We start from the raw sequence: 17,122 nt of genomic DNA, 5'->3' as shown, positions 1-17,122 counted from the left end.
ATAACTATAGTCGTGCACCTCATATTGATGTTCTGGTCAATGACAGAGTGCATAGACTGGGATCCTGTAAGGTTATAATGGAGTTGAAAAATTCCTGTCACCTAGTGATTTGTGTTACAGTTGCCTACAGTATTCACTAACACATGATACATGCTTGCAGCATAGCTGTGTAGCCTGCAATACCATCTAGGTTTACATAAAGACTATCCACTGTGGTGTTCACATGATGATGAAGTCTCCTAACAAGTCATTTCTCAGAACGTATCCCTGGCCGGGCACAGTGGTGCACACCTATAATCCCAGCACTTTGGGAGGCCAAAGCAGGTGGATTGCTTGAGTCCAGGAGTTTGAGACCAGCCTGGGCAACGTGGCAAAACCTCCATCTCAACAAAAAATACATAAAAATTTGCGAGGTTTGGTGGTGCGTGCCTGTAGTCCCAACTACTTGGGCTGAGGTGGGAGGATTGCTTGAGCCTGGGAGGTGGAGGTTGCAGTGAGCTGAGATTGTGCCACTGCACTCCAGCCTAAGCGACAGAGGAAGACCCTGTCTTAAACAGACAAACAAAAAAACACCAAAACACAAATTGTATTCCCATCATTAAGTAATGTATGACTGTATTTTAAGCTGTTCCCTGTGAAAGGTCAAAGGCAAAGCTCTTAGGACCATCATTTCTTATTACTGCTTACTAATAGTCTAGAAGAGTCAGTGCATCCCAGCCTCCTAGCCCAACACTGGCAACTATTAGGAAGTCTTTTATGTCTGGCCATGACCTTCAAGAGGCATTTTGGGCTACAGCCTGAAGCCCTTTCTCTGATTAACACCAAATAATAATACCTTGTATGATTTATGGAGCATGTTTGCATACATGGTCTTGGTGAACCTCACAGTGACCCTGAGTTAGTCAGGGTAGAGATTTTATAGTGCACTACATTTGAAAGAACACCAACTTTAGAATCAGAGTTCAAACCCTGAGTCTGCAGCCTGGTGTAGTGGCTCACACTTATAATTCCAGCACCTTGGGAGGACCAGATGGGAGAATTGCATGAGCCCAAGAGTTTGAGACCAACCTGGGCAACATAGCAAGACTCCACCTCTATAAAATTAAAAATTAGCCAGGTATAGTGGTAGGTGTCTGTAATCCTGGCTACTTGGGAAACTGAGTGGAAGGATCACTTAAGGCCGGGAGATTGAGGCTGTAACAAGCTATGACTCTGCTACCATACTGTAGCCTGGGCAACAGAACAAGACCCTATCTTAAAAAATAAAAAACAAGCCTGGGCACGATGGCTCACGCCTGTAATCCCAGAACTTTGGAAGGCCGAAGTGGGTGAATCACAAGGTCAAGAGATTGAGACCGTCCTGGCCAACATGATGAAACCCCGTCTCTACTAAAAATACAAAAATTAGCTGGGCGTGGTGGCGCCCACCTGTAGTCCCAGCTACTCAGGAGGCTGAGGCAGGAGAATTGTTTGAACCTGAGAGGCAGAAGTTGAAGTAAGCCGAGATTGTGCCACTGCACTCCAGCCTGGTGACAGAGCGAGACTCTTGTCTCAAAAAAATAAATAATAAAAAACAAAATAAATAAAATGAACCCTAGGTCTCTGGTGTCTTAAGAGCCAGTTTTGAAGGCAGAGACCCCTAGGCCCAAATTCTAGTTCTTCTGTCCCTTTACTGTGTGACCTTGTACAAATTTACCTCTGAATCCCAAGTTCATCGTCTGGAGAATGGGCTACCTCACATTATGGCGATTAACAATTAAATGAGACAAATGTATAAACTGGCTCAAAGTAGGTATTTAGTAAATATTATTTCCCTCTCCAAAGAAGTTATAACTTACTGAAATGTGTATAGCTCAGAAGTGGCAGAGCCTCATCTTGTTTCTTTAGGTCAGTATTTTTTCCACTGGGCCCTGGCTGAGTTTTTTGGTCCCTCATATGTGCTGGATTTGCCCCCATTAACTCCTGCTGTGGCCTCTAAGCTGGGCTGCTCCTAGCAGGGAGGCGTGCCGATGGGATGCAGATGTCTTAACCGTGCTGACTCTGGGACCATCCTCTGCCTCCCTGTCTGCTGGCCTCCCTGCTCTCCTACTCATGATTACTCCTCCAAAGGACACTCAACTTCTCCACCATCTCATGCTGCTTGTCCCTTTGCATCCTACAGGTTCGTTGCCCATTGGAATATTGCCAAGTCTATGGCTGGGTACTACCAGGAATCTGGCCGGGCCGGCAGGGATGGGAAGCCTTCCTGGTGCCGTCTCTATTACTCCAGGAATGACCGGGACCAAGTCAGCTTCCTGATTAGGAAGGAAGTAGCCAAACTCCAGGTAAGGCCTGGGCAGTAGAATGTGTCTCAGTCTGACCCACCACTGTCCAGTTTTGTGAACCTGATTTCTGAACCCAGATGATGTTTGTGTAAGCTAGAGGAGGCTGCTCCCAGCCTGTAAGTATGGCAAGGGGAAATGGCACATTGGGTAGGTACCTAGAAATATAAAGAAAAGAAACAACTTTTTCTTTATAAATATTTAAATAATCTTAATATTTTAGAGGCAGGGTCTCTCACTGTCACCCAGTCTGAAGTGCAGTGGCATGGTCATGGTCCCTGCAGCCTCTAACTCCTGGCCTTAAATAATCTTCCTGAGTAGCTGGGACCACAGGTGTGTGCCACCATGCCTAGCTAAATTTTTTTTTTTTTTTTTTTTTTTTTTTTTTTTTTTTTTTTTTTTTTTTTTTTTTTTTTCAATTTTTTGCAGAGATGGGGTTTCACTGTGGTGCTCAGGCTGGTCTCAAAACTCCTGGGCTCAAGGAATCCTCCCAACTCAGCCTCCCAAACTACTGAGATTACAGGTGTGAGCTACTGCACCCAACCTTAATATTGTCTTTTGTGTACATGTTATTTTATGTGGTCAAGATCAGTACTGCGTTTTTTCTTTTGTTAAAGAGATAGGGTCTCACTGTGTTGCCCAGGCTAGAGTGCCGTGGAGTGGCAATTCACAGGTGTAATCATAGCACACTATGCCCTTGAACTCCTGGGCTCAAGCGATCCTCCTGCCTCAGCCTCCCAAGTACCTGGGACTAGAGGCATGTGCCGCAGCACCTGGCTTAATCTTGCCTTGTTTTTTGTTTGTTTTGTAGAGACGAGGTCTTGTTATGTTGCCTAGGCTGGTCTTGAACTCCTGGGCTCAAGTGATCTTCCCACTTCAGCCTCCCAAAGTGTTGATATTACAGGTGTGAGCCACTGCACCCAGCCAGTCTTACCTTGTTTTTTTTTGAGATGGAGTTTCACTCTTGTTACCCAGGCTGAAGAGCAATGGCACAATTTCAGCTCACCGCAACCTCTGCCTCCCCAATTCAAGCGATTCTCTTGCCTCAGCCTCTTGAGTAGCTCAGATTACAGGCATGAGCTGGCATGCCCGGCTAATTTTGTATTTTTAGTAGAGATGGGGTTTTTCTATATTGCTCAGGCTGGTCTCGAACTCCCGTCCTCAGGTGATCGGCCCGCCTCAGCCTCCCAAAGTGCTGGGATTACAGGTGTGAGCCACCGCGCCCAGCCAGTCTTGCCTTTTTTTTTTTTATTATTATTATTTTTTACCTTAATTTATTTTATTTTTTATTGCATTTTAGGTTTTGGGGTACATGTGAAGAATATGCAAGATTTTTGCATAAGTACACACATGGCAGTGTGGTTTGCTGCCTTCCTCCCCATCACATATATCTGGCATTTCTCCCTATTCTATCTCTCTCCAACTCCCCACCCCCCACTGTCCCTCCCCTATTTCCCCCCAAGAGACCCCAGTGTGTGATGCTTCCCTCCCTTTGTCCATGTGTTCTCATTGTTCAACACCCACCTATGAGTGAGAACATGCAGTGTTTGATTTTCTGTTCTTGTGTCAGTTTGCTGAGAATGATGGTTTCCAGGTTCATCCATGTCCCTACAAAGGACACGAACTCATCGTTTTTTATGGCTGCTCTTGCCTTGTTTTAAGGCAATGCTCTAGCATTGCTATGTAAGCATTTTTCCATATTGCTATTAGCTGGTTATACATTCTTTGTAGAAAACCTAGAATCAGACCCAAGTATATAAGGGAACTTGTTATATGATAGGTGTCATAAATCAACATGGAGAGGATTAACTTTTGAAAAGTTTGTGCTGAAAAAAGATAAAGTTATATTCCTACCTGATACCACACACATATGCATTATAGATGGATTAAAAACCTCAACAGACTAAAATTGGGGGGGGGATATTTTATGATCCTGAGGAAGGAAAGAGTATCTCAAGATCTTAAAAGCAGAAACCCCAAAGAAAATAGTCTATTTGAATCAATTCAAACTAAAAATTTCCATATAATAGAAGCTACCATAAATAAAGTGAGGAAATGAGCCCTTGTTGGGAAGATATTTGCAATATATAAAATTGACTGACTATATAGAGAGCTCTTACAGGTAAATTTAAAAAAGACATACACCTGCATAGCAAAAAGGATGAATAGGTATTTCATAGAAGAGAAAAACAGAGTAGCTAATAAATAAACGAGGAGATGTTCAACCTCACCTAACAAGCAGAAGTACACAAATTAGACAACAAGCCATCATTTTACACCCATCATATGGGCAAAAATGTCTTCATAATCACGTCGGTAAGGATGTGGGGAAAGGGTTCATCTTAACAATGTTGCCGGGCACCGTGGCTCACGCCTGTAATCCCAGCACTTTGGGAGGCCAAGGTGGGCAGATCATGAGGTCAGGTGATGGAGAACATCCTGGCAAACACGGTGAAACCCCGTCTCTACTAAAAATACAAAAAGTTAGTCGGGCGTGGTGGCAGCACCTGTAGTACCAGCTACTCGGGAGGCTGAGGCAGGATAATCGCTTGAACCTGGGAGGCAGAGGTTGCAGAGAGCCAAGATCACGCCACTGCTCGCCAGCCTGGGCAACAGAGTGAGACTGTCTTAAAAAAAAAAAAAAAAAAATGTTGTCAGGAACATAAACTGCTTCAGCTGCTTCAAAGAGAAATGAGGTGATACTTATACAGTGGAAGACACCGATGCTCTGATTCAGTAATTCCACTTCTTCGTAGATAAATCATCATGTGTACAAGAATGTACATGTATAAGGATGAACAAGCATGTTTACTGCAACACTATAATAGTGAAATCTAGCTCTTCTTCTGTAGGGTAATGTATGAATGAACTGTTTTAGTCACATAGTGGAATGGTTCAGAGGAGTCAAAAATGGCACAATAAATTTGCGTGAATCAACAGCATAATGTTGTGTCGGGAGTTTGAGACCAGCCTGACCAAGATGGAGAAAACCCATCTCAACTAAAAACTACAAAAATTAGCCAAGTGTGGTGGCGCATGCCTGTAATCCCAGCTACTTGGGAGGCTGAGGCAGGAGAATCACTTGAACCTGGGAAGCAGAGTTTGCAGTGAACTGAGATCGTGCCATTGCACTCTAGCCTGGGCAACAAGAGCGAAACTCCGTCTCAAAAAAAAAGTCTAAAGATTGGTAGCTTTTCTCTAGTTAGATGATCAGATGAAATCCAAGGGAAAAAAATCAGTAACTTTTCTCCACATTACCATAAATACCTAGAAATAGAAACAAAAAAAATTTGCAACGATAAAAGTTATAAAATACCTAGGAATAAATGTTATAAGCTGTTAACAATAGTTTTTTTCAAAAAACTGGAGAAACCTCGTTTCTACTTAACAAATACAAAATAAGCTGGGCGTGGTGGGGCATGCCTGTAATCTCAGCTGCTTGGAAGGCTGAGGCAGGAGAATCACTTGAACCTGGGAGGTGGAGGTTGCGGTGAGTTGAGATTGCGCCTTTGTACTCTAGCCTGAGCAACAAGCAAAACCCCATTAAAAAAAAAAAAAAAAAAATCTCCCCAGTTGCTTTTAATACATGGCCAGGGTTGACAGCCGTTGGTTTAGATAAAGAAAACTCAGATCTTATCAGGAGAAAACAAGCTCTGGAGCCAAGTGCAGTGGCTCATGCCTGTAATCCCAGCACTTTGGGAGGCTGAGGTAGGTGGATCACTTGAGCCCAGGATGGACAACATGGTGAAAGCCCATCCCTACAAAAATTTCAAAAATTCGCCTGGCATGGTGGTGCAAGCCTGTGGTCTCAGCTACTCAGGAGGCTGAGGTGGGAGGATCGCTTGAGCTTGGGAGGTTGAAGCTACAGCGAGGTGTGATCCCATCACTGCACTCCAGCCTGGGCAGCAGAAACCCTGTCTCAAAAACAACCAAATAAAAAACAAATTCCAGACAGATTAAGGACCTATGTTGAAATAATAAGCAATATTTTACAAGAAAATGTAGTCCAATGTATAGTCTAGAACTGAGGATACTTTTATAATGAAGATTAGAAACCCAGATAGCTATCTATTGTGTTTTCGTTTTTGTTGTTTTTTGAGACAGAGTCTCGCTCTGTCGCCAGGCTGGAGTGCAGTGGCGCACTCTCAGCTCACTGCAACCCCCGCCGTCCTGGTTCAAGTGATTCTCCTGCCTCAGCCTTCTGAGTAGCTGGAACTACAGGCGCATGCCGCCAAGCCCAGCTAATTTTTTGTATTTTTAGTAGAGATGGGGTTTCTCCATGTTGGTCAGGATGGTCTTCATCTCCTGATCTCATGATCTGCCCGCCTTGGCCTCCCAAGGTGTTGGGATTACAGGTGTGAGCCACTGCACCCGGCCTGCTATATATTAAATATATAAACTTTTAAATTTCTATATTTATATTTTATATTTTATTTATATTTTTATTAAATAAAATATACTTATATTTTTATTAAATATAAAACTTTTTAATTTTTATATTTTTATTAAATATAAAAACTTAAATTTCTATAAAACCTGAAAATATGAAATATGACAAAGGATACCATAAACAGTGTCAATAGGTAAGTAAAATCTGGGGAAATATTTCAATATAGAAGGCAAACAAAAGAATAAACAGCTTTTACCTATTGACAGGAAAAAAAAAAGGATATGAAAAGCAAAGAATATGAAAAGAAAGCTCCCAGAAAAGTTTATCAAATGACACATTTAAAGATGCTCAAATTTAGGCCAGGTGAGGTAGCTCATGCCTATAATCCCAACACTTCGGGAAAATGACATGAGGGGATCTCTTGAGGCCAGGAGTTTGAGACTAGTTTGGGCAATGTAATAAGACTTCATCTCTACAAAATATTTAAAAATTAGCTGGGTGTGTGTTCCAGCTACTCGAGAGGCTGAGGTGGGAGGCTCACTTGAGCCCAGGAGGTCAAGGCTGCAGTCAACCGAGATCATACCATTGCACTCCAACCTGGGTAACGGACTGAGACCCTGTTTCAAAAAATAATAATAAAAATTAGCTGAGCATGGTAATATGCGCCTGTAGTCCTAGCTACTCAGGACGCCAAGTCGGGAGGATTGCTTGAGCCCAGGAATTCAAGGCTGTGGTGAGTTACAGTCATGCCACTGCATTCCAGTCTGGGCAACAGAGCAAGACTCTGTTTCCTAAATAAATCATGAATAAATAAATATTTACTGCTGTATGTGGAAACTTGAAGGAAATAAGACATTTTCAGATACAAAGGTTTGAAAAACTTTCCCCAGTATGTCATGTCTCAGAAGCTATTAAAGTATGTTCTCTGTTGTAAAGAGGCAGTAAACCTAGAAAGCAAAGATGGAGACTTACCCAGGAGTAAGTCTTGGCGCAGGACAATATTGGAGGGTAGTCCTGAAAGGTAGCTGTGTCCCAGGCCTACGGAAAACGGGTCCAGATTGCACTAGGGGGCAGAAGACTCCAGGAAGGAAGGTTCCAAAAATCACAGTGGAAGCTGGCATCTCTGGCTGCTATCAAAATGAACTGTTCATTGTGTTAGGACTGTTAGGGCTAAATTAATGACATACTGAAATCTAAGTAAATAGAAAAAAGCAAAGATATTAATTTCAGGGGAAACACAGTTATACAAGAAGGAAATGTGATCATAGGAAATATAAAAATGTAATCACTCGGTTTAGCTCTGAACTCTGTTGACATAGTCGTAATAAGGAAAATAGGGATTTCATAAGAAATTGTTTTGTAAACGTATTTGGAAAGTTGCAGGTACAGAACCTGTGTGTATCTGTGTGTGTTGGTGGTGTTGGTGGGGATGAGTTACCTGCCCAAAGCAGAAACTCAGTAGACAATGTCTCCAATATCAGTGTCTCGTTTTTTTTATTTGTTTTTGAGACAGAGTCTCTATCGCCCAGGCTGGAGGGCAGTGGCACAATCATGGCTCACTGCAACCTCTGCCTTCAAGTTCAAATGATTCTTATGCCTCAGCCCCCCAAGTAGCTGGGATTACAGGTGCCTGCCAGTGTAATCCCAGCTACTCTAGAGGCTGAGGTGGGAGGATCACTTGAGCCCAGGAGGTCCGGCTAATTTTTGTATTTTTAGTAGAAATGGGGTTTCACCATGCTGGCCAGGCTAGTCTCGAATTCCTGACCTTAAGTGATCTGACTACCTTGGCCTCCCAAAGTACTGGGATTACTGGTGTGAGCTACTGTCCCTGGCCTTTTTTTTTCCTTTTTCTTTTCTGTATTAAAAAATAATTCACAATATTTTAAAAGGATATGTCGGCAAATAGACATGTACATAAAAAAGGCCACTGATGCATAATGACATCACTCACAAATGCTCACTGTTCTAGTTGATTCAGCCACAAGTCCATAGACAGGCTTATAGCAGAGTGAAGCCAGGAACTGTCTCTGAGCAGAGCTGTAACAGCTTCTGTCAGTAAGAGGGGAATTACCTTCAGGAGTAGGCAAGGAAGGAAGTTGGCTGCCATCTTTAGAGTTCCACTGCCCTGACCAAGTCTCCACATTCAAAATCTATAGTGCCCATCCCTCACCTAATAGTGGTTCCTGGCCCAAGGCGAGACTGTCCTTTCAATTGGATGAGGGTGCCAACAGATGGGCTTGGGAGGGAGGGCCACACCCCTGCCATCTTGCTCTCCTGGTGTAGCTGACAGCTGCCCACCCCCACCCCACACCATGGGCTTCTGAGTTAGCAGATCAGGAATTTTATTTTATTTATTTTTGAGATGGAATCTCACTCTGTTGCCCAGGCTGGAATGCAGTGCCACGATCTCGGCTCACTGCAGCCTCCGCCTCCTGGGTTCAAGTGATTCTCCTACCTCAGCCTCCTTAGTAGCTGGGATCACAGGTGTGCAACACCATGCCTAGCTAATTTTTGTATTTTTAGTAGAGATGGGGTTTCACCATGTTGGCCAAGCTGGTCTCGAACTCCTGACCTCAGGTGATCCCCCTGCCTTGGCCTCCCAAAGTGTTGGGATTACAGGCATGAGCCACTACGCCCAGCCATAGATGAAGCATTTTATAAATTGTATTTTATTATTTATTTATTTATTTATTTATTTTTCTTCTTTTTTTCTTTTCCATTTCTTGCCATCCAGTAACATATAAATTGTATTTTAAATTCATGTTTTAAGCTTGTCAAAAATAATCACTTAACATTTTAATATATCTCCCTCCAATATACACTCAAATATATATGTTCATACATATGTTAAGTACGCAACATTTGTGCATGTATTTACTGTTATTAAAATGGGTCATATTATATAGTGCTTCCCAAATGCCAGTCCATGGGCTCTTTACATGAGAATCTCCTGAGAACCTTTTCAGAAATGCTCAAAAGCTCATCCCAGAAAATTCAGTTCAGTAGTCTGTGGTTATGATATATAGTCAGGTCTAGGGATACTTTTTAAGTGGCCTTGTTACTGTCAGTTAATATTTTTCTCCCTCGTTACTTTTTTTCTTTTTTTGAGATGGAGTGCAGTGGCATGATCTTGGCTTACTGCAACTTCCGCCTCCTGGGTTCAAGCAATTCTTCTGCCTCAGCCTTCTGAGTAGCTGGGACTACTGGCGTGCACCACCATGCCTGGCTAATTTTTTTGTGTTTTTAGCAGAGGCAGGGTTTCACCATTTGGCCTAGCTGTTCTCGAACTCCTCACCTCAAATGATCTGCCTACCTCAGCCTCCCAAAGTGTTGGGATTGCAGGTGTGAGCCACTGTGCCCGGCCTCCTCATTACTTTTTGTGGCTCTAAGGTAGTCCAATTCTATAAGACTTGGTAAGTGGTCATTTTTTTGTCCCCAGGAAAAGAGAGGGAGCAAAGCATCCGATAAAGCCAGTATCATGGCCTTTGATGCCCTGGTGACCTTCTGTGAAGAACTGGGGTAAGTGACTTATTTTGTACATGGAGCCAAGTGTCAGTGACATCATTTACTCCCCCGGCACCCCTTAGTTAAGCAGCTGATGTAAGACAGCCTGTAGGCTACCAAGGGACCCTCGCCTGCAAAGGCCGTTGCATTGGGCAGCGTGGAAGTCAGGACCTTGCTCTCCTCTATTGGAGGCCCCAGGAACTCTGGCAGTGTGGGGATTTGCTCAGCATTCTGGGTGGTATCCTTCCCCCCACTCCACCCTCTTCTGAGATGGCTGGCATCATAGGCCACTCAGTCCCAAGGGATGTGACCAGCTCTGAGCTGTCAGCTTTGTAGTCATTGTGTGCCACCGAGCTGGGACTTCTGGCTTCACTTGAGCAGTCCTCACCCTTATCCAGGACCCACACAGAAGCCCGTGGCCCCGCTTACCTCAGGGAGTCATGTGCTTTGAATCCACTCATCTGTTTTACCTGCATCTTCAGGCAATGGGGCTAGGACCCTGGAAAGAGCCAAAGGACTGCTCAGTGTAGTCAGGTCGTGTCCAGGCACGTGGAGCTGTGAGTGCCTGGGTGAGGGACACCAGGAGGAGTCATTTACATTTTGGTCTAAAAAGTTTTTGGATTCATCTGATCTCATGGAATGATCCTGTGAGGGGATGATGCTGACGTGACTGCATCAGACTTAGGTGAATAAATCGAGGTCCAGGGAGGTCACAGTCACAAAACTCATGGTAGACTGAGGCTACTAAACCCCATCTCCTGATTTTCAGTGGTGTGCTCATTTTCATACACCTGGGCCATCTTGGTTTTTGCAAGAGGAGTGTCCTGAAGCACGATGCTAAGTGCACGGAACCGGTGTCTAGCAGATGTCTGGGCTCTCCTCAGGGAATCAGAGCAGCTCTTCTTTGGGCTGTATATTTTTATTTCTACCTCCTCCTATTCACCGCTGAGTCGGTGGCTCCTGGAATGAAGCTATTTTCTTCTCCAAACTGCCATCTCTAATTTGGCCTCTGTGGCACGACCACGCCCAGCAGAAGTGGTTGGCTGTAGTGCCAGGACCACCCTTGGCCTGCAGCCGTTGTGACCAGAGCCCTTTTCAAGCACAATTAATACAGGGGTTGCTAAATTTGGCCTTGTTAGGCTTCTTGAGCAGAGCTCTCATTTCTGGTGCGGAATGAAAGGGCCAAGTGTTTCTGTTCGTTGTGAGTCCTCTTTGCTGAAAAAAAGCCCTGGGGCTGTCTGAGGCTCTGGAAGGCTCTCTGGAGGGTTAACACTGGCTATCCCCAGGGTCTGCTCAGCCTGCCAGGCAAGGGAACAGGTCCTCCTAAGGGCCTCTGCCTTTGTTTCTCCTGTCATCTTGCAGGGAGCTGGGAATTCTTAGTGCATCAGTGACCTGGTTGCCAGGGGCTGGGGTCCAGGCATCTGTGGACCCGAGGAGTCCAGGTGACAGCCTCAAGCTGCCTCTTGTGCAGCCTCGTACCTGTCTCCTTTGCTATGTGTGATGGTTCTGAAATCCAGGCGGCAGGCTGTAACAAACACTGGTGGTATGTTGGTATTGGCTACTGTTCTTCGAATAAGTGAATGTTTCTTAACTGGTGTATAGCACAAAGAAAGAGCCCCTTCTCCACCAGATATTTGCTCCCTAAGAATGGTTCCCGTTGAAGGCTGAAGTTGAAGCAGCCTCCCACCAGCAATCCCTTGGGGTAGGCACCTGGCGGCTCAGCCGAAGTAGGTACATTTCTGCAAAGGAAGCTGTAGGTTTCCTGTCAGTTTGTTATGGGGTCTGACCAGGTCCTTGGGTCAGTGACTAATGAGGCGGGGCTGTGGCAGCCAGCGGTTTCCTTTCTTCTCTGCATGTAGTTACTTTCTCTGGGCTATAGCCTTGAAAAAGCAGTGTTTGATTATTCATGACAATAAGCATCTTTTAGAATCATGAGGAAAAGTCATTAGGTTTGAAGCAACCTCCAGCTTAAGGCCTCAGCATTTTGAGATAGAAGAGCAGCCTTATATTTAGACCTGGACTGAACTGGGCCCTGTTGTCTCCTGGGATCTTGGGGATGGGGGTGCCCGGCATCTTCTTATCTGTGTGTTTGCTCATTCATTCATTTACTCAGCCAACAAATATTGACTGATGCCAACTCTGTGCCAGGCACGTTGAACATGGGGAATACAATGGTGGGCAGAAACAGCCCCGCCCCTGCTTTATGGTGCTTGGTCCAGTGGGGAAGAGAGCACTACAGACACAGTAGAGACATGTAAGTCCCAGAGCCGGCCATGGTGGCTCACACCCGTTTTTTTGAGATGGAGTCTTGCTCTTGCTGCCCAGGCTGAAGTACAATGGCATGATCTCGGCTCATTGCAACCTCTGCCTTCAGGGTTCAAGTGATTTTCTTGCCTCAGCCTCCTGAGTAGCAGGGATTACAGGCCTGTGCCACCATGCCCAGCTAATTTTGTATTTTTAGTAAGAGTCAGCGTTTCTCCATGTTGGTCAGGCTGGTCTCGAGCTTCTGACCTCAGGTGATCTGCCCGCCTTGGCCTCCCAAAGTACTGGGATTACAGGCATGAGCCACCGCTCCTGACCAGACTCACACCTTTTATACCAGTACTTTGGGAGGCTGAAGTGGGAGGATCACTTGAGCCTGGCAGTTCAAGACCAGCCTGGGCAACATGGCAAGACCCTGTCTGTACTAAAAATACAACAACAACAAAAAAACCCCAAAAACCACACACACAATTAGCCAGGCATGGTGGCACATGCCTGTAGTCCCAGCTGCTCAGGAGGCTGAGATGGGAGGATCACCTGAACTCAGAAGCCAAACCTGCAGTGAGCCAAGATTGTGCCACTGCACTCTAGCCTGAGCAATGGGCGTGAGACCCCATCTCAAAAAAAAAAAAAAAAGACATGTAAGTCCTGTAAATGGTATTTTGAGAGTATAAAACAGGTGGCCTTACCCTAATCCTCAAGGGTTAGGGATGATTTACCTGAGGGAGTCAGGTTCAAACTGAGATATGAAGGATGAGGAAGGACTAACTAAGCCATGGAGTAAAGTATGGTGTAAGAGCATCCCAGTCAATGAGAATAGCATGTGCAAAGACCCTGTGGTGGGAGAGAACATGGCATATTCCAGAACTGAAAGACATGCTGAGAACCCAGGGGCAGGGTGGGATGGGATGAGTGAGTGAGATGGCTGGAGACAGGCGGGCCAGACCGCATAGGGACCTGCAGGCCCGGGTGAGGCTTTGTTCGGGAAGCTTGCCCTGGTGGCTATATCTAGATTAAAAATGAGCTCTCACAACTTAGCAGATTTGAAAAGGAATTTTTTCTTCATTTGGTTATGTCTTTTTCTGTCAAGGATTTGTGAAATTGCTGGCTGGGCCTGTGAGCCTGTTAGAGAACCTTGTTAGCCATTGCTCCTTCCACCAGAGCCAGTGGAGCTGTCCTCTCCATGTGCTTTTAGGGTTCCCTAAAAACAATCAGGTCAGGAACCCAGAATTGGTCTTAGACCAGCCTCCCCATCTTGTTAGTCTGAGTAACCCTAAGCCAGATGCAGTATTTTCCTAGATTCTTTCCTGGTGGGAAAAGAAGACACCAGGGCTTGGCCCCTGAGCCAGAGGCAATCACAGAGGGACCCACTACCAGAATAGGGGGAGGTCAGCTCGCCTCCCCCTGCTGCCATCTCAGCCCCTAGAAAGTCAGGTCACTCCTCTTCACGCTTTTCACACTGGGTGTTTTTTGTGGAAGTGAGTAAATCAAACATGATGGCAAATAAGATGAGAAGCAGGACAGCGGCGATGAATAAGATAATCACTGCCAGGCCCCCCTGGTCCCAGGGGTTCTGCCAGAACTCATCATTCCAGATTGTCTTCTTGATTACTAGTTGGTCCATGAGAATCTGGAAAAGAGGGACAGAGGACCTGAGTGCAGGCGGCCCTCCCAGGCCTGTCCCAGGTGCTCTGCTCTGCTCCCTGACTCAAGTCTCTGTAGCAGCCTCTGTGAGCAGCCAGCCTCCCCGGCAGCTGGGGGACATGGAAGGGCTGGATAGTCTTTGTGATCAGTGCCTCCAGCCAGCAGCAAATGGTGTTTCCCCACTCTAGCTATAGGAGCCAGGACTGGTGCAAGAAGGGGGTCCCTGGATTCTTCCTGGGGGCTGCCCCTGGATTCTCTAATCCTTCTTTCCTGAGTAGCCCTGGCATGAGCAAGAACTTTCTCTCCCATTCCCAAGACCTGCTTGGCTGGAATCTAAAAAGTACTACGATAGATCCTCCCGGTTTTTCCCGCCCCAACTGCCAAACATTTGGAGGCATTCGAGAGATCTGTATAGCAGCCAAGGAGGGGCCAACTCCACCTGAGGCCTCGGTAGGCTTCTTGGAGACAGCTGAGAACAGAACTTCTAGAAGCAGAGCTCGTTATCACAGACTGCAAGCCTGTGGCCAGGTGAGGGGCCCAGGTGGGGAAGGAGGGAGCCATTACCTGATTCTGCTGGGTAGCCGTCCTGGGTCCTACAAGGGCAATTCAGGGTGGTCCTTCAGGCCTACACTTTGTGAGGGGCTGAGCTGAAGAGGCTGCCAGGTGACCAGAGGTGCACCCGGACTCAAGCCACTGTCGAGAGGAAAAGGCGTGAGCATGGCCAAGGGGCCCTGACCATACCTTCATTGCTGTCACCAAAGCAAACAAAGGTGGGCTAGGCTGGTTGCCTGGCAACCGTGGCTCCCTTTCTGCCTTTCACATTCCCCCATCAGCTGCTTTCTGCCCTTGTGTGATGTCATTTGGGGGTGCTCAGGACACATGTGTTAATGAGTCCCTCCTGAGAGAAGACAGATTTGGGGTGGATGGGGAAGAGACTGGACCCAGGGCCTTTGCCCCAGGCCATCAGGCCACCTCACCTGTGGCTGGTCTGGACTGGGCTGTCCCATCTGGATGATGTGTGGACTGAGAGGACCTGCCCGGAGCTCAGGAAGTCCTGAGGCTGGGACTGGCGTAGGCTTTACTTCCTGTGCTGTGGGGCTGGGGCTGGGACTGGCGTAGGCCTCACTTCCTGTGCTGTGGGGTGAATGATTAACTGCAGCCCTGGCTGGCGCCTGGCACCTCCTGGAACTGTTTCTGGGGGAAGTGTTGCTCCCCGCTGAGGCTTCCTATTGGTGCCTTTGTCCTCAGCAATATTGTGTGGTTGATTTCTGCCTACTGGCACAGTAGGAGAGCCGGGAAGAGGGAATCAAGCCTGTCCCCAGTGTGTGAAACCTAGTGGCCACCATTTATTCATTTAAAAGCTAGGATGTGAGGGCCCGCTGTGGCCAGGAACCATGCCAGGCACTGTACAGTTGTGAGATCAGAAAGGCGGGCCGTGCCCTCCAAGGGCTTCCCTTCTAGCCCTTGGGTGCTCATCCCTGCTCGTAAAGATCTGGGAGCTTTTAGAAATGCCCAGGCCACCTGGTACCACTTACATCAGCCTCTGGGGGTGCCAGGACGTCATGTTGTTTACAGTTCCCCAGGTGATTCCCCTCATTGTGGCCAGGGTTGGATGACAGATGGTGACAGATTTAGTACAGTTGTTCTTAACTATCAGGGGCGTCACTGACCTGGCTTACCTAATGCTTTCCGTTTCCTTGTGTGAAACTTACTGACTAATGCCCTTGGCATGCTGAACACTCACAGCAGTAGGCCAGTCTCTAGCACACCCTTGGCCTGCGGCTCCTTCAGTTAAATCAGATGCTTATCAAGAGTCAAGTTGGTTCCCAAACCTGTTCATGGCAGTTGTACTTGTAATTACATAATTGAATTTAACATCCCAGGAACCATCAAAGCAGCAATAATAGCTGAAACCCCAATTTTACATATGGGGAACAGGCACAGACAGGTTAAATAACTTAGCCAAGGTCATCAGCTAGTAAGTGAGTTGGAGTTTGAATCCACTGGCACAGTCTGAGCTCTGAAGCACCTGTGCTGCACCTCAGAGCGAGTAGACGAACGAGTTGTTTCTATAAATACCTGTTGACCACTTTGGGATGACTTTGGAATTACTCAGAGAATGTTTCTGTTGAAAAAGATGCAGACATGATAACTGAACATTGGGGACATTTTGTAAAAACCCAGATGGCTTTCACACTCAGATTCCTTTGCCTTTAAGTTCTTGCTCTGTTTTAAAGAAACCAAAACTAGAAAGTAACAATACAGGAACTCTGGTCAGCAAGCCCACACTCAGAGAAAGGTCAGGAAGACCAGCCTAGGAGTAAGAACGTGTATGTTTCCATTTAATGCGAGATGTGTAAGAAAATAATAAAATGAGATGTGTAGAGAACTTAGGTGTTTTTTAACGAAAGTTGCTTTAACCAGCTTTTTCAATTAATTGCTAGGCCCAATCGGATAATTTTTTTTTTTTTTTTTGAGACAGTGTCTCACTCTGTAGCCCAAGCTGGAGTGCAGTGGCGTGATCTTGGCTCACTGCAACCTCTGCGATTCTCCTGCCTCAGCCTGTATCACAGGCGTGTGCCACCATGCCTGGCTGGAAGGAAACTTTTTTTTTTTTTTTGAGATGGAGTTTGCTCTTGTTGCCCAGGCTGGAGTGCAATGGCGTGATCTTGGCTCACTGCAACCTCTGACTCCCAGGTTGAAGCAATTCTGTCTCAGCCTCCTGAGTAGCTGGGATTACAGGCCTGCGCCACCACGCCTGGCTAATTTTGTATTTTCAGTAGAGATGGGGTTTCTCTGTGTTGGTAAGGCTGGTCTCAAAACTCCTGACCTCAGGTTATTCACCTGCTTCAGCCTCCCAAAGTGCTGGTATTACAGGGTGAGCCACTGCGCCCGGCCAGGAAACTTTTTTATACTCTGCCAAGTTTTGCAATGAGATTCTTGTATCTATGGCTTTATTGTCGGTTTTATTTTATTTTACGTATTTTTTTTATTTTTGTAG

At 46.0% G+C, this 17,122-nt stretch overlaps 2 protein-coding genes across 4 annotated transcripts in view; one reads left to right on the top strand and one right to left on the bottom strand.

Moving 5' to 3' along the window:
- The window catches only part of RECQL5 (RecQ like helicase 5), a 40,286-nt gene that overhangs the window by 5,544 nt on the left and 17,620 nt on the right, over positions 1 to 17,122 (top strand). The window contains exons 6-7 of the mRNA XM_017535755.2: positions 2,162 to 2,324; positions 10,151 to 10,230. Coding sequence (XP_017391244.1) covers positions 2,162 to 2,324; positions 10,151 to 10,230 — 243 coding nt within the window. The remainder of the gene's footprint in view (positions 1 to 2,161; positions 2,325 to 10,150; positions 10,231 to 17,122) is intronic.
- On the bottom strand, positions 7,684 to 16,626 carry SMIM6 (small integral membrane protein 6). Of its 3 annotated transcripts, XM_037741050.1 has the most exons (4): positions 15,099 to 16,625; positions 14,686 to 14,814; positions 13,876 to 14,107; positions 7,684 to 7,872 (listed from the first exon to the last, which is right to left on the bottom strand). In XM_037741050.1, the coding sequence occupies exon 3, from the start codon at positions 14,099 to 14,101 to the stop codon at positions 13,913 to 13,915; it is 189 nt and encodes a 62-aa protein (XP_037596978.1). In that variant the 5' UTR covers positions 14,102 to 14,107; positions 14,686 to 14,814; positions 15,099 to 16,625; the 3' UTR covers positions 7,684 to 7,872; positions 13,876 to 13,912. The 3 variants fall into 3 exon arrangements, with proteins under 3 accessions (XP_037596978.1, XP_017391254.1, XP_017391255.1); XM_017535765.2 differs by lacking the exon at positions 14,686 to 14,814 and having other exon boundaries at positions 7,684 to 7,904; positions 15,099 to 16,626; XM_017535766.2 differs by lacking the exon at positions 14,686 to 14,814 and having other exon boundaries at positions 15,099 to 16,626.

This window comes from Cebus imitator, unplaced genomic scaffold (genome assembly GCF_001604975.1).
Source record: "Cebus imitator isolate Cc_AM_T3 unplaced genomic scaffold, Cebus_imitator-1.0 Scaffold93, whole genome shotgun sequence".
NCBI classification, from domain to species: Eukaryota; Metazoa; Chordata; class Mammalia; order Primates; family Cebidae; genus Cebus; species Cebus imitator.
This window is presented reverse-complemented; position numbering and strand designations above follow the sequence as displayed.

Coding starts and splice junctions, on each gene's coding strand:
- SMIM6 (XM_017535765.2), bottom strand. CDS start 15,128: ATGGGACAGCCCAGTCCAGACCAGCCACAG. Junction 14,108..15,098: donor CCAGTCCAGACCAGCCACAG/GTGAGGTGGCCT, acceptor CCTCTTTTCCAG/ATTCTCATGGACCAACTAGT.